Genomic DNA, 16,265 nt, shown 5'->3' with positions numbered 1-16,265 from the left:
TTAAGTATTGTTCTCCTTAGGATTATTTCTGGACGAAGAATGCTATGATTATTTTATTATTATTAGGTAATTAGCTTGTCAAATGATTTTAATTATTGGATTTGTTTATAATTAATAGTAGAATTTTATTCCCATATCAGATGGAAATTTTCCATATAAAGAAAGATTGAATAAATTTTACTTTCAGTCGAGATTTACAACTTTTACTGTATTAGATTGTGATTTAAAGCTAATTTAAAGTCTCATCTGAATTTTCTTAGTAAATTTCACTTGTCTCAACTATGTAGATATGCTGGTCTTTTATTAACATTTGATGACGCTAGCACAGATCTTGCTGTAGACTAAAAACCTTTAGTGGAAAATTTGATTAAGAACAGATCTAGAGATTAATTTCTAACCTGAGATGTTGATTGTATGATTTTCTCTGATTTCATCATTTAAATCCTTTTGCAAGTTGTTGATAAATAAGGGCTGTTTGGATTGTTCTCTGCTTGCACATTTTTATTCTGAAATATTTTATGTTTATTGATGATATTAACAAGGTACACAGCAATAGTTTCCTAGAATTTCAGGAAGTGTTATGTATACAAGTTCAAATATCTATTGGTGCCCAAATTTCACTATCGATTAAGATAAAATTGTTTTTGTAATTTTCTTTTTTTTTAACTTTACAACCATCATGTAAATGATCATAGGGAGATATAACAAATGCTACACTGAAGTGAATACAATTTCAACAAACCAGTCGATCTTGATTTCCAAGTGAATCTCTTAGAGAAATAATCTGAATGTCATTACTTTCAAGGTAGTCCTCACACTGATCAATTTTGTAACTCTGGTATAAGTATATTAGAAATGAAAATAACTTAATTCGCTTTAGATTGAAATTCATCTGGTTTTTTCTCAAAATAAATTAGGTAATGGGTTGCATGTCTGCTAATAAGGGTGCTTAAAACATTTTACGTTTTTAATCATGGTGCATGGTTATATTTTTTATTCAAGTATATAGTACTACATTACAGTACTGTAATATATGGTATGGTACTGTATTATATTCTGTTATAGTGTAATTATTTCTTTGTGATTTAAAGCTAATTTAAAGTCTCATCTGAATTTTCTTAGTAAATTTCACTTGTCTCAACTATGTAGATATGCTGGTCTTTTATTAACATTTGACGACGCTAGCACAGATCTTGCTGTAGACTAAAAACCTTTAGTAGAAAATTTGATTAAGAACAGATGTAGAGATAATGTAATATATGGTATGGTACTGTATTATATTCTGTTATAGTGTAATTATTTCTTTAGTTTATGGATTTTATAGAATTTTTTTTATAAAATCTTAACATTTTTTACATAGTAAAAAATAGCTAAAATAGTAGTTTCATAAAATAAATTTTTTTACACAGTATTTTGGTTGAAATTTTTATTTAAAATGCAGTAAATTTATCTACTAATTATTGTAATTTTAATAGTGTAATTAAGGTTTTGTTTATCTTTTGTGTTTACTGTTACTTATAGCCTGTTTCAAACTGTTATTTTAATTACATTTATTATTAGTTATGTTTAAATAATTAAAATAACACAAAAAATGTTTGTTCTAATTAAATTGAGTATATATCATACATATTGAAAGATTTAAATATGTTTTAACGTAATTAAATAATTAATGCTTAATATTATGTGCATTACAATTCTTTAAGGTGAAAATAATTGTATGTGATCAGTGATGTTTCATTTAGCTCACTTCTTATGATACTTACTCCTAATTATTTATGTACATGATTGTTATTTAATAGTTTTTAATACTTAAAGCTCTGATATACTGGTTGTAGTTTTATGTTTCCCTAGCACTTTTTTGTAGGATGCGTCTAATCTAGTTCTCTGATGTTGTTTTCTAAATACTTATCTTTTTTTCATTTAGCTGTCATTCTCATCAGTTACTCTAATTCTGCTTCATACAAAAATCTTCACATTATTTGTAATTCAAATTAAAGTAGTTGGTATCAGTTACGTTGTAATTAACAGATATTCTGAGAGATTAGATATGCAACTAGTTAAAAATATTTAGAAAAAACTGATTAACTGAATACTTTATTTACTTTTTTCTTTGATTTTAAATTTTTTGTATTGATAAATAGAATCTAAAAATAACATGTTTTAATTACATTCTTGTATTATATTATTCAGTTAACATCTAGTATGTACAGTATTTTATTGTGATGTGAGATGGTGGATTACAATTTTACTTTATTTTGTTTTTGAACTAATATAATATTACTCAGATTATATACCAGTTACAGATTTATAGTAGCTTGTTTGAAACGGGCTTTAATTACATTTATTTCAAACTTTATGTATTTGATTTGATTATTTGTGAGAAATGTATTGTATTAATTATATTTATACTTTCTTTACTGTTTCTTGAGTAGGCTAATTAAAATCAATTGCTCTAAAATTCAGTTTATTTTTTTAATTATTTTACTTATTTGTAATTTAATTATATCTTGAGTTAAATAAAATATTTAATTTTCTTGTATTAGTTTTTTATTCTGTTTATGGTGTTAGTTGAATGAGTCTTCTTTATTATTATTATTATTTTTTTTTTTTAGTATTGTTTAATGTATTTATTTATTCATTAACTTTTTGTGGTTTGTGTTGGTTATGTGGGATTTTTTTTAATATATGTATTAGGGGATGAAGGTGATGGTACTTCTAATAACATGACGGCTGCAGCTGCTGCCGCAGCCGCAGCACGTGCTGCAGCTCGCCGGAAGACTGACCTAATGCCAACGATTCCCTCCCCTCGTGATAGAGATTTGACCCCTGGTAGACCACAAAGCAGCCGTACTATGCGTTCACCAGGTATATATATTTTTGCATATTTTATAGATTATCCTTTTATAACTTTTTCTGTAGTGATATTTAATTTTATAGTTTTAAATCCAAATGATAAAAGTGCAGGGAATTCTGTAATATTAAATACTGAAAAGTACATTTTAAAAAAAATTTAAGTCAAAAGATTAAACATGTGATGTTTACTAACTGAATAGTGTGAAATAGAAGTTTTTTTTTGTAGTTTAAAGAATAGTATAGTGATCAATTTTTTTTCTAATTTTTTTTGTATATAATAATGCGGTAAGTATTATGCCTTCTTTATTATTAGAAATAATTTTTATCTGAACCGTTAAAATACAAACAAAATACAAGAAAAGTTACTAATAATCTTTTCAGTGAATATTACTTCATCGTCAGCATTTTGTTATTAAATTTATGCATGCAGCTAAAAGTAACTTTGTGAGTATTAAAAATTTTCCCTTGTATGTGTGTGTATGAGAGAAAGAGAGAGAGTGTGTGTGTGTGTGTGTGTGTGTTGGAATCTCATCTTATATATTTGCGCTTATATATTTTTTTAATGATTTTATTCATACCATTGGTATGTAATGAAATGTAACTAATTTTATTGAGAAGATGGAAATATTGCTTTGAAGGGTTTGTGTATTATGTGTTCTTGCCTCTTCTGCCCATATTTTGGTAGTTTTATTTATGTGTAACAGTAATGCCCACATACAGCAGTACATTTTATTTTTTCATTGTAACAATATATTGATATAGGATGTATGATAAATAAATGGTTATAAATATTTGTAAGTATTATTTTATTCTATAGCTGTATTGTTCTGGTGCTCTTAACAGTGAATTATAATGTACTAAAATATTATTAAATCCATTTTTTAATGTTAACTGAACATTAATTTAGTAGATTGTATGATGGAAAATTTTTTTTTTAAATGACTTTCCTCACAACTTGATGTTATCCTACAAAGAACAAATGAAATGTAAGTTATTTTTTCTAATAACAATTTTATTAACAGTCAGTTGGAATTTTTTATTGTATTCTTTTTGTTATCTTAGAATTTAATTAATATAAGTATTTGCAATGTTCTTTTTTTATCTAATTTTATTACATAGTATTCGCACAAAGGGAAAATTTGCCTTTACATCTTATGTAAAATGTGATTTACATAAGATCTTCTTTACATAAATCACAAGTCTTCTTCTTGTCTTCTTGAAAATACTAATTTCTTTGAAGAAAAACTGAAATTATGATAACGTATATTTAAAAAGATACCCTGTTATTTACCTGTATTCCAGTTGAAATACAATTTCAATATTCACTTGATTCATTAAGAAATTATATTAGAAATTAATATATAATTATTTTTAGGAACAGATTTTTCTGTCATTTTGGGAATTTTTTTGATTCTTGGTTAGAATATGACGGCCAGTTTAAAAAACTGATATTTTGATTGAAGATATGAATTTTTTTCAGTTTTATGTTTTAATAATTTTATTATGTTATGTACTTAGTTTCATAATTTTGTTTAACAACAGAAAAAAGGGTTGTCAGAAAAAGAATTTCTAACAGAACTGTTTGGAATTTTCGCTAACTTACAAAAAGGTTATAGTAGTTTTACATAATTCATCAAAATATTACAAATCTGGTTTTTTTCTACAGCCGTTTCATTGTAAAGTGTTTGTATTTTTTTCTATCAGTTCATCAGTTTGGTAAGAGTTTTAAGGGAATTCTTTCCTTTACACCCCTTTTTTCATCCTGCTTTGTATAAAATTATGAGACTGTGAGTATACTGAGTAATAATATAAAATACAAAAATGCTCCTACTGTTAAGTCAAGTTAAGATTTTTTAATAAGTATTAAAAACTGTTGCCACCATATTCAAACTGTTAGAAAATTTAGGAAAATTACTTTGATGAGATGTAACTGTTCTTCTTGTATGTATTTAAGTACTATTTTTTATATAAAATCTCAAAAAAGCTAAAGAATGCTGAAATTACTGTTTATCAGGGAAACGTGCAAAAAATGGGTACAGTTTACATATAATTTTTTCAATTGTTACATTAATTTTTTTTTACATTAATTGAAACTCAAGAAAAATATACTTTAGTAGAAGGTTTATATGATAATACATAATGCAATTTTTTTCTCTTGGATGTTACAGTACAAATTTGAAATCTTTCTTTTGTGATTAATACCAATAGTAATATATATAATACTATTGGTATTATATATATATATATATATATATATATTTTTAAATCTCGGATGGCTTAAAAAATATATATGTATTTTTCCTCTTAGTTATATTTGTATTTGTTATTTATGAAGAATGTAATTTTTCAGTGATTTTGATTACAGAATGTTATCTTTTCTTTTTAATAACAATATTTTGTTTCCATTTTCATTGCATGACGTTTCCTAATATATTGATTCCTTTAATAAACAATTTTTTAATATTTTAATATTGACAGTTTAATTATTAATTAAAAATTATCTGTTTTTGTGGCTTGATCTTATGGGGATTTTTTTTAATGTATGATGAAATATAATGTAACTAATAAAACAAGGGATGTATTTCTGATAATGTTGTATCGTGCAATTATAGTCAGTTATTATATTGATTTATTCAGTTATTTATATATCAAGGAAGCATCTTTATGTGGTATATTTTCTGATAGTTTCTGTTAAAATATACTCTGCATTTTCAGCACGTTGCATTATTTTTTTTTTGTCAGGTTTGTCAGTTAACTGTATTAATAATGAATGATAACTTCGAATTGTTTAATTTGTATGTGGTTTCCAGTTGTGAAATTTTCCTTTGATTATTAAAGGAATATTCTTGATTATTAAAGGCAGTAGTGTGTGGGTGTTTAAAATATTTTGCATCTTCCATTGCATTAAGATGTTATGAGATTACTTTAGGATTTTCTACAGCAAACAATTTGTTTATTGTGAATTTAATACACAAATTTTATTTCTATGTTTGAGTATGCTTTATTTCATCAAAAATAATTATCAATAAAAAAAGAAATCCAAACTATTGACGTAAATATCAACTAACTGTTAAGCTTCTTTTTTTTTAATTTCTTTCCTTCTTATCAAAATTGTCTTGTTTAAATTTTCAGTACTATAAGTTAGTGCGATTGTCATGTAAGGTAGGGTTTCCAAAAATTGTTGTAGTAGTACATGGGTAAATCAAATATAAACAGGATTTTTGTTCCTGAGCATCTATGATTGGTAAGACTGGGCCTGCACTTCTACTATGCTTGGGTATAGTAGAATCTCCCCATTAGGATTGGGGAGATCCGGTCATTCCACACTCACAACCAATTCATCAGTAATGCTCACAGTGTCGGAGCAACAAGTGCACTCCGCAGTGCGTAATTATAAAATTTCTTGCTTGTGAAGGAGTTCAAGCAACAGAAATTTTCCAGAGATTGACTGCACAGTTTGGGAACCAAACATTGACCGAGATCATGGACCAAGACCAAGATCAAGGACTCGTGTGTTTGCCTGGCACAAAGAGTTCAAGGAAGGACAAGAATGAGTGGAAAATCAGGAACACGATCGCTGCCCTTGGACCAGCATTACAGACAAAAACATTATGTGGTTCGAGACATTCTTGAAGACGATTGACTGGTGAGAGTATCTGAAACTGCAGAACAGGTTGAAATAAGTTATGGGAGCTGTCAAGCAATCATTAGAAACGGCCTACAGTTCCATAAAGTGTGTGTCAGATGGGTCCCTTACCTTTTGACTGCAGATCAGAAGTTTGGAGATCTGTCAGAGGCTTACAGCAAGGTTTGCAAAAGAAGGTGGTGAATTTTTGAGTCGGATTGTCATCTGAAATGAAATGTGGGTCCACCACTACACTTCACAGTTGAAACAAGACATTATGGAGTAGCGGAGGAAAGGGCAGTGAAAGCCAAGACTTGACTGTCAGCTGTCAAGGTTCTTTCAACTGTTCTTTTCCCATCTGACGAGGCGTTTATTTTGCTCATTGATTTTTTGCATGAGCTACACAATCAATGCTGCTTACTACTGCGAGTTGTTGAAAAAAGTGAGGGCTGCATATCATCGCAAAAGATGAGACTAGCCGATTTGAGAGGCCATCCTCTACAACAATGCCAGGCCCCATACTGCAGTCCTAATAGTCTCAAAACTATAAGAAATTCACTGGTCCTGAATTGATCTTCCTCCCAGATTCATTCTACGATGCTGGAATAAAAAAACTTCCTTCTTGCTGGAAAAAATGTATTTCTAAAGCAGGAAACTATGTAGAAAAATAAATTATATTTGCTTTTTATCTTTCAATAAATAAATTAAAAAAAAAAATGTATTCCTGTTTATTTATGATTTATCCACGTAATTGTAAAAAAATACATTTTTTTTGATGTAAGGTGATTAAATATTTTGTTAGCTGGTGATTCTCTGAAAGTTGTATTTAGTGGCCTAGAAATTTACTTTTAATAACATCTAGTTGTATTATTGTACTGAATATGAATGAATGTGATATATGTGTGGCAGGCAAGACTTTGCATGTTTTACGTATTTAGTTTTATTGACTGTTTAATTTTTGTTTATTTTTATTTGTATGGAGAAAGAATTAACAAAGTTTATATGATTGCGGTAATTAATATTGATGGTGTATGTGGTCAACGTGTATGGCATACAGGTAGGGCGTATTCGATGTCACGGCTGGATATCTTAGCACGTCCTCGCAAGAGAACGCTGCAACCACCCAGTCCAGCAACTCCCGATCCAAATCTATCTCGTAGCATGACATCCTTGGCACAACAACAGCCTGCTACACTTAGACGTGCCAACACATCCCGCAGCATGTCTCAACTGAGTGCACCAATCCCTCCCCCACGACCGACTCGTGCTGAACGCCTACGCAGAAAGGCTAGAGAAGCTGCTAGTCGTAGTCAATCCCTGGAACAAACACCAACTAGCCCAGGTAAGGTTAGAAGTATAATTTGGTCTCATAAAATTAAGAAACCTATTTTTTTAAAATAATTTCATCATGACCTGATTTTTTCTTCAGAACTTTTAATATTGCTTATTATATTTCAATAGTAATTCTGTTTTATATAGAGTAATTGTTTATTAATGTCCATTTGAGTAAAAGTAGTGATTCATATTTTTTGCATACATAAATTCAACAGTTCACAAAATAAAATCAAAACATTTTATTTTATAGAAGTAATTATTTGTATAAAACTGTTTTAGATAGTTATTTTTTTAAATATAGATTTTAATTCAGTATTCCTAAAAAGATTTTTTATTAGTTTTCGGTTGAAATATTTTTTTTTTTAACTTGTTATTTAGAAGGGAAAGTATATTTTATGTGCTGTTTTTGCAGCTTATTAATTTTTTTATTTTTGTAGATCATTATTGTTTTTGTTTTAGAATTTTAGGCCTTGGAAATTTAAATTATATCAACAGTATTTTTGTACTGATTTTGGAATTTTGTTCTTAGATGTAGTAAGTTTATAATAATGTTTGAATTAATTTAAATTATTTGAAAACTTAAATATTTAATATATATTATTGACACTAATTTTTCTCTTACATTTTCATTTTCAAAATATTGTTTACATTTTTCATAATTTTTAAGATGATTATGCTTGTGATTATAAATAAATGAATAAATATTATGTCTACTGAAATACATTTTTTGACATGTTCATTAAAAATATTGGTTCTGAACTAATATCACTTAAATTGTTATCATATATTAATTTGTAAAAACTTCACTGTAATATAAAAAAAAACAAGTTAGAAGTATTGTCAAATTTTTTTAGCATTTGTTTACAGTTAAAAATTTAACCCCTCTTCAGTATTAAAAGCATAATCATTATTATGGTTTTAGTCCTGGGTAAGACTGTTCCATAATAGCAAGATGTCTCATGGAATAGGATCCTTGCATTAAAGGATATCAGTGTCAGGATAAAATAACAGTGGCCAAATCCATCTTTTAGTGGCTATTTCATAAATGAAGTTTAAAGAAGATAGAATTTGGTTTCATTGGCATCTATTCGTGGCCAAAGACTACAGCATTTTATACAATTTAAAGTGTAATGAAATATAATGATTTTTGCGCTTAAAAACTTTTATTTAAAGAAAAATAATATAATAAGTTCTAGAACAAGTTTATTAAGCTTATTAAAAAAAAGCCACATTTTTTTAATGAATTTTTCATTAGGATAGATTTGAAAAAGTCCTTAATCTGTTTCTGCATTTAGAGAGAAATAATGAACACTTTCATGCCAAATACAGAGAAATATTACCTATTCAAAAAAATAAAATTAAGTACTTACAAAAACAAATCTAAAAAATTTTACTGAATTTTAAAATTTTTGTTTGTTAATTTCCAATCAGGCCAGCAAAGCATTAGTGACTGTAGGTACTCCGTTGAAAGTGATCTATTGAAAACATTTTGCTTCTTATTAACATTTATTTGTTATGTTTAATAGAATCTGGAAGCTGTGATTAAATGTTTTTTTTTTTTTGTGGTAGGTCAAATTTTCAATATACAATTTACAAATTTGTACTACTTTTTTACATTATTGTCTTTACTTATGTGTATTTTATGAGGCCAAATGACTAGTTTTTTTCATTGTAATAATTACATGTAGTTGGTATTATTTTTAATATTTACTATTTTTTTAAGTAGACAAGTAGATAAATTAAATTTTATTGTTAATTTATTATTTTTTTCTGTTATGTCTATTTTGTTACTAATAACTTGCATGTTTTAGTTTGTTCTGTTTCCCTAATTTTAGAAATAAATTATTTATTTTATTTAAAAAATTGATATTAATACCATAATATAAATATAATTTTAGAGTTTTCCATTTTGCTAATCCTACGTATGATTTTGAGACCTTTCTCCTATGTATATTTTTACTTAATGTTTGGCTTACCTATTTACTCTTTTCATTGCTTGCGATCTAAATTTTAATTTACTTCTTAATATTTTGTGTTTTCCTATTGCGTTAAAACATTTTATAGTTCTTGTACTATCAAATAACCTGCAGTGCGGTTGTATATTTATATATAGCCTATTAACAAACATCTTTTAATGAAACAAAGAGGTTGAAGATTCGAGAACAGAAAATCTTGTGTTTTGTATGAATTCAGTATATATAACACATTAATTGATGAAGAAAAGACTCGGCTACATCTTACCAGTAGAGGAAATTATTGAGATTGTTATTTTTTTGGATATGTTTTCTAGATGACACTTATTTTCATTTCTGGTAAGAAGTGATGAAAGCGTAATGTGTCACGATGATGGTTCAAAAAAATTGAACGATATCATTTGTGGAAAAAAATGCTTGTTCTTTGCTGCTGAAAAAATGGTCATCCTTTGTGTTAATTCAACATTTGATGTACACACATGTTTTGTTATTCATGACACAGATGATGTAATGTATATTCCTTCATGATTATTCACATATTGATTCTTCTGTTTTCATGAAGTATGTAATGCAGACACATTTCCACACTGATTATTTTGTTTTCATAAATCAAGTTATTTGTAAAGTCAGTACCATTTGTTGAAGCTGATGAGTTTTTTATTGTTCATGGTAGCTGTCTGTATCTATCTTCCTCTTCTCAAATAACACAACTGTTTTGCAAATGTCTGGTGTAAAACTTCATTGTTACCATATGTTTCTTGTAATTCAGTCAGATTGTTCCTTGTTTGTCTGAAAAATGAGATATGAGTGGATTTCTTGTTACGGGCACACTATCATTCTTGACTCAACTGATTGTCAGATTGACTCAACTGATAAATTGACCAAGACAGTTGGTCTTTGCATGGGTTATTATATAATAAACACTGTTGCAATCAAAATGTCTTATATTCAGAAAATTATAGGCAAATGCCTAGTTTTGTCTTCTTGTCTGTTACACAAAATTTCTTTTAACTTTTATAATTTTTTTTAATATCTACTTGTGCATGTTTGTGAAATTAATATATTCATGATTATTTGTTTTTATTTTTGGGTAAAAAATAAAACATCAGCTTATTGTGAATCATTAAAGTTTTTTCAGTTTCTTAATTACTTGCATGTTTTTAGTTTGTATTCATTTTTTAAATCTATTAACACTGCATTATTTAATCGCATCAAGTTAGTTGTTTGTGGTCAACTCACACATTTCTCTTATATAGCTTAACAATAAAAAATTCTCTTGATCTCTACTACATAATATGGTGGAGGGCCATATTTTTTCAGTGCACATAACTGGTAAGGCAAGGTAATGTTATTTATTTATAATTAAATATAAATACAAATAATTTGCATAGTTAATATGGGTCATATTTTACTACATTCATTCACTCACTGGTGATCTGATGGTGGAGGTTTAAGGAATACTTTCAGCTTCATTAATGTACGTATTCATAATTATTTGTAATTTTACTGTTGTATAACATATATAATTGTTTAATTTATTTTTATTATTCTCAGTTATAGTTATTTTATTACTTTATTTCTAATTTTAAATTATTTATTATTAAAGAGATTTTTATTTGTGAATGAAAATACGTTTCTTCTTTTTTTCATCTTGGAAGTGTGCAATGAATATTAGTGCAAGTCATACTTGAATGTGAGATTTCACATTCAACTACCTATTATTTTTTTTTTTTATCAGAGCATTACTACTTACACATCCTAACCACAGAGTCAACTTCAATAATATTTTATTAACATAATCTGAGACCAGTTTTCTAAATTGTTACAGAATTATTGTAGCCTCCAAATTATTCAATTTTAATCGAGGGTTTTTCAGAAAAAAGGAAATTTTCTTGAAAATAGTTTTTTACTGATTTCAGTAATGGCATTTCAGCCAAAATTCTTTCCACTCTTTCAGTTTGTAAATATTTGTATTTTGATTTTGGGTGTTCCTTCAAATTGCCTGATATAATTATTAAAAATTACTTCTGTAATATATTAATTATGCATAACTCATCATCGTTTTCTATTTAAAAATTTGTTCATTAATTTTCATAAAATATGAAATATAAGATGTAGGACATACCCAGTTAATTTCTTATTATTAGAATATACCCCTTTGTCATTGATCTTTAGTTGGTAAACTTCTTTCTGGTTTTGCTTTTTGTAACCCGTGGCAGTAATAACTAAACCAAGGATGATAAATATGAACTTCTTTATCAGTTTTATTAAAGTTTAGAAGTTATTTCTTGTGGTCTCACCATAAAGAAACATAAGGATTTTTAAGAAACTATATTTATTTGTAATCTACAAGAATTTTTTATTTTAGAAAAATTTTACAAAAATAAAATTTTTATAACATAATTTAATACTTAAAATGTAAAACTTGTTTTATATTTTTCTATTTATTTGTTAGAATGTTGAACATTTTAAATTTTAGCCTTAAATATTGTGACTAAGAAGCATGAAATCTTTGCTGAGTTTCGTTCTATTTTATTTAAACCAGTTTTTGTCAGTAGATTAGATTTGCTTAAATTCATGATCCATATCTATGTGCTGATTAACTTTTACTTTTTTTGTTGTCTTACTTTCGATCATTGTAATTATTTTGAGTGACTGGGTTTATTTTTTAAAATTATTTTCATAACAAATATTTTAAATTATTATTAGACCCTGAAATAATGAAGTTTTGTTGTATTTATTGTATTGTATGTGCTCTACTGAATTTAGTATGTTTTCAGCAAATAAAATTTGGTGCTTTGAGCAGCAAATTTTATAATTATTGTTCATTTTAAAAATAATTCAAATAAATGTTCTATAAGTCTGTTCCAGTTTCTTGCTTATGTTATTTTTGTAATATTTAATGCATACAGTAATCCCTCGCTATTTGCGGCGGTTCTGTTCCACAAAAGTAGCGTGAATATTGAAACCGCAAATGGCAAAGCCAAACTTATATGGCATAAATGGGGTTGTGTTCTTAAGCAACCCAAATGTAAATTTTGTATACTACAGAACCTGTTAATTAATAAACTATGTAGTAACATACTATATAAATGAATGCAGACATAATAAATGTTTTTACTCACCTACAGTATTGTATTTTTATCACATCATTTTAAACAATGAAAAGCTTATATACAGTACTGGATATAACTTAACACTAATAACAGAATGTTTTAAATACTAAGAACATTCGTAAACACTAAACACTACAAACAGAAAGTACTAACCACATGAGTAGGCCTATTTTAACTTACATTATTCTTCAAAAAAATTTGTAATTTTTGTTTGTTTTTTTTTTTCTAGTTCTTTATGTAACTGCCTGTACGGCAGTAATGCTGCTTCAAGCTGTTGCTTAAAGTTTACTGACCGCTGTAGAAAAGGGTCAGTTTCAGAAACCTTGGTATTACCTCTCTAGCTAGACAAAAACTTTTGTTTACAGATTTTAAGTTTAACTCTCTTGTAACTTCTTCATTTTCTGCAGTAGTTAAAGGCTGTGTTCAAGTCCTCTTCAAGTTCTTCTTCCATGATCTCTTTCTTGTCATAGTGCTTCAGCTGTTGAACATCTGAGGCCTCGATTTCATTGAAACCTTTACCTTGAATTTTATGTGCTATTTGTACAATATTATTTACAATTTCATCAGCAGCTTTGTTTTCTTCATTTTTTTCACTTTAAATTTTTTTCCTAACAATGCTGGTCCACAAATTTCACCAGCACGCATTAATCACTGATGGTTTAATTTCATCAATTGACTCCTTAAATTTTGCAATGCAATCTGCAATGGTGTGATTTTGCCACCACTGACTAATAGTCGATGAATTATCCACCTCTGTTTCACGTTTCAGTTCGCTGAAAGTCCGTCGCAGATAGTACACTTTAAAAGCAGTAATGATCCCTTGATTCAAAGGTTGAATCAGAGCTGATGTGTTTGGTGGCAGAAACAACACTTCTACATTAGGATGCAGATTTTTTATTTCTTGTGGATGCCCTGGAGCATTATCAATTAAAATAAGAAATTTAAATGGTAAAGACTTGGTTTTTAAATAAAGTTCAACTTGTTGCTTAAAAAAATGAAACCACTCAATAAAAAAAGATGCTGTTACCCACACTTTCTGGTTTGACTTCCATAAAACTGGTAAATGATTTTTATCTCTACCTCTCAACGCCCTTGGATTTAACAATTTGTAAACAAGAGTTTGTTTCAGTATGAAGTAACCACTAACATTGCAGTGTAACAGGACTGTCAGACGATCTTTAGATTTTTTAAAACCTTGAGCTAACTTTTACTTTTTTGATAGAAAGGTTCATGAAGGCATCCTCTTGTAACATAACTCAGTTTCATCTGCGTTAAAAACTTGATCCAATAAATAGCCTTTTGATGAAATCAGGTCATGCAGCTGTTCTGGAAATGAACATGCTGCTTTGTGGTCAGCTGATGCTGCTTCTCTAGTTATGCTTACATTGTGCAGGGAAAACTGTTTCTTAAAGTTTTCAAACCAACCTTTAATAGCAGTAAATGTTGATACACTGATCCTACTTTCATTCTCAGATATAACAACGTGGTCATACAAATGAGCTTTTTCTCGAATAATAAGTTAACTGAGAGGTATCCTTTTTTTGCGTTTGATATTCTATCCATAAATTCAAAACTTTAACAGTTTCTTCAGTGTTTGTGTCACAACATACAGTTGTAACGTTCACTGACTGATAAGAACCTGCTGTTACATTTGTCCGTATCTTTTCTTCATTTTTCTTTTTGTAGCAAACAGTTGATTTATTAACGTTGAACAGTTTTACTTCTAAAGCTATGCTTTTATCAGTTTATCAGGAAGATCAACTTTCCTAATTAGAGGCATAACTTATTTTTGTTTTTTCTTTTCATCGTTTACTTTGGACATTTAAAAAAAATTAAGACTGGCGAATCTGTAACAAAAAAAAGCAATAACTCCTAAACACATCTTGAAACTTAATAGAAACCACACACCAACCGAATGTATCCGCCAATACTATATTAAAACTGCAACTTGCTGGTAGGTTTTTTTACTTTACATAACTGAACATTACAAAGGTAAACTGTAGCTCATATGGCTAAATAAATAGTTTGATTTGAAGATGAGTCAGCATTAGCGCCAAGATTGTTAATAGCAATGGAGAAGTGGCTGCCATCGGCACCTGTACATATTTTCCTTATCATCATAATTAGGCTGCAGTTAAAATAAACATACATAAAATGTACTGCGTACACATCACATAGGCGTCATGTGTATTTATTATGTTTTACTATTAATTTATAAATATGTTTATTATGTAATAAATTACCCAGCTATGCTGATAATGTCTTCCCAAATAAGGATGAAAAATTGTTTTCCAATGATAAAAGTAGTACAATAATAATGAAAGATTTGTTAAGTACTGTACTAAATTATAATTTTTTAATTTATTAGCAGTTTTACCAGTAAAGTTCACTTTCTAGAAAATTGGTTGGGGCCACTGCAAATAAGTAAAACTGTGAATGCCAAACCCGTGAATAGCAAGGGATTACTGTACTTGATAGATACTTAATTTTTATCCAATTAATTTGTAATTTTCATTTCTTTTTTTGTGATAAAGAATGTTAATGTATTTATAAGTTACATTAGCCCTGTATGTGTATGTATTATCTATTTTTAATCTTCATCAGTTTCAAATATTGATAGATATTTAATATATTATACAAATAATATTTATACTTCATATTTATTTATTTTTTGCTCTTTTTTCATGTATGATTTTTTTGCATATTTGTAGATCAGTTAGTATATACAGGTACTTTTATACATTAGTGCTCTAATAAATATTTTCCATATGTGATCGTTTAATTATTGTTTACTTGTTATGATTGTACTTATAAAATCAGCAAGCTTCTGATCTTTTTTTTTATTGCCAAAAATAAATGAAAGTTTTAGTTTGTCCAAAGAACTTGTAACATAAGTTGTTCTAACTAAAAGTTGGCCTAAAATTTAGGCCATTATTCTTAAATATCACTGCATTTATTCTTATCTGTTACATCCAGTATCTTGTATCTTATCTATTACTATCTATAATAAAGAGTTTTTTTCAAAATCACAGCTTTGCTTTATACAAAGTCAGATTCACATAGTCACCATATTTTTTCTTGAAAATAATAGTGTAAAAATAAAAGAAATATACAGTATTCAGAAAATCTTATTTAATTTTTTATGAAACCATTATGTTTTCTATTGTAATCATTTTTCTTGTTGATGTTACTTGTTTAATTAACAAACAAGTTTAACAAATTTTTTATCTTAATTTATTTATTATTTAAACTGTTGTAAAATTTATTTGTTTAAACTGCTATAAAACTGTAAATAGAAAGATTCTCAAAAAGATATAATACTAATAAAACTAAGTGCTAAAGTGCTATAAAACTAAACATCCA

The 16,265-nt window shown here is 27.6% G+C and overlaps 1 protein-coding gene across 11 annotated transcripts in view; it reads left to right on the top strand.

Annotated features, from left to right (window-relative positions):
- The window catches only part of LOC142327940 (uncharacterized), a 452,389-nt gene that overhangs the window by 385,731 nt on the left and 50,393 nt on the right, over positions 1-16,265 (top strand). For 8 of the 11 annotated variants that reach the window (XM_075371342.1, XM_075371336.1, XM_075371339.1 and 5 more), the window contains 2 exons: positions 2,695-2,865; positions 7,536-7,820. The exons of 1 other annotated variant lie outside the window; for it this stretch is intronic. In XM_075371342.1, the coding sequence (XP_075227457.1) occupies positions 2,695-2,865; positions 7,536-7,820 (456 nt within the window). The remainder of the gene's footprint in view (positions 1-2,694; positions 2,866-7,535; positions 7,821-16,265) is intronic. 2 more of the 11 variants (XM_075371346.1, XM_075371345.1) reach the window with 1 other exon arrangement.

Source organism: Lycorma delicatula, chromosome 7, assembly GCF_047948215.1.
Source record: "Lycorma delicatula isolate Av1 chromosome 7, ASM4794821v1, whole genome shotgun sequence".
Lineage (NCBI taxonomy): Eukaryota > Metazoa > Arthropoda > Insecta > Hemiptera > Fulgoridae > Lycorma > Lycorma delicatula.
Note: the sequence above shows the minus strand (reverse complement) of the source record. Positions and strands in the feature narration are given on the sequence as shown.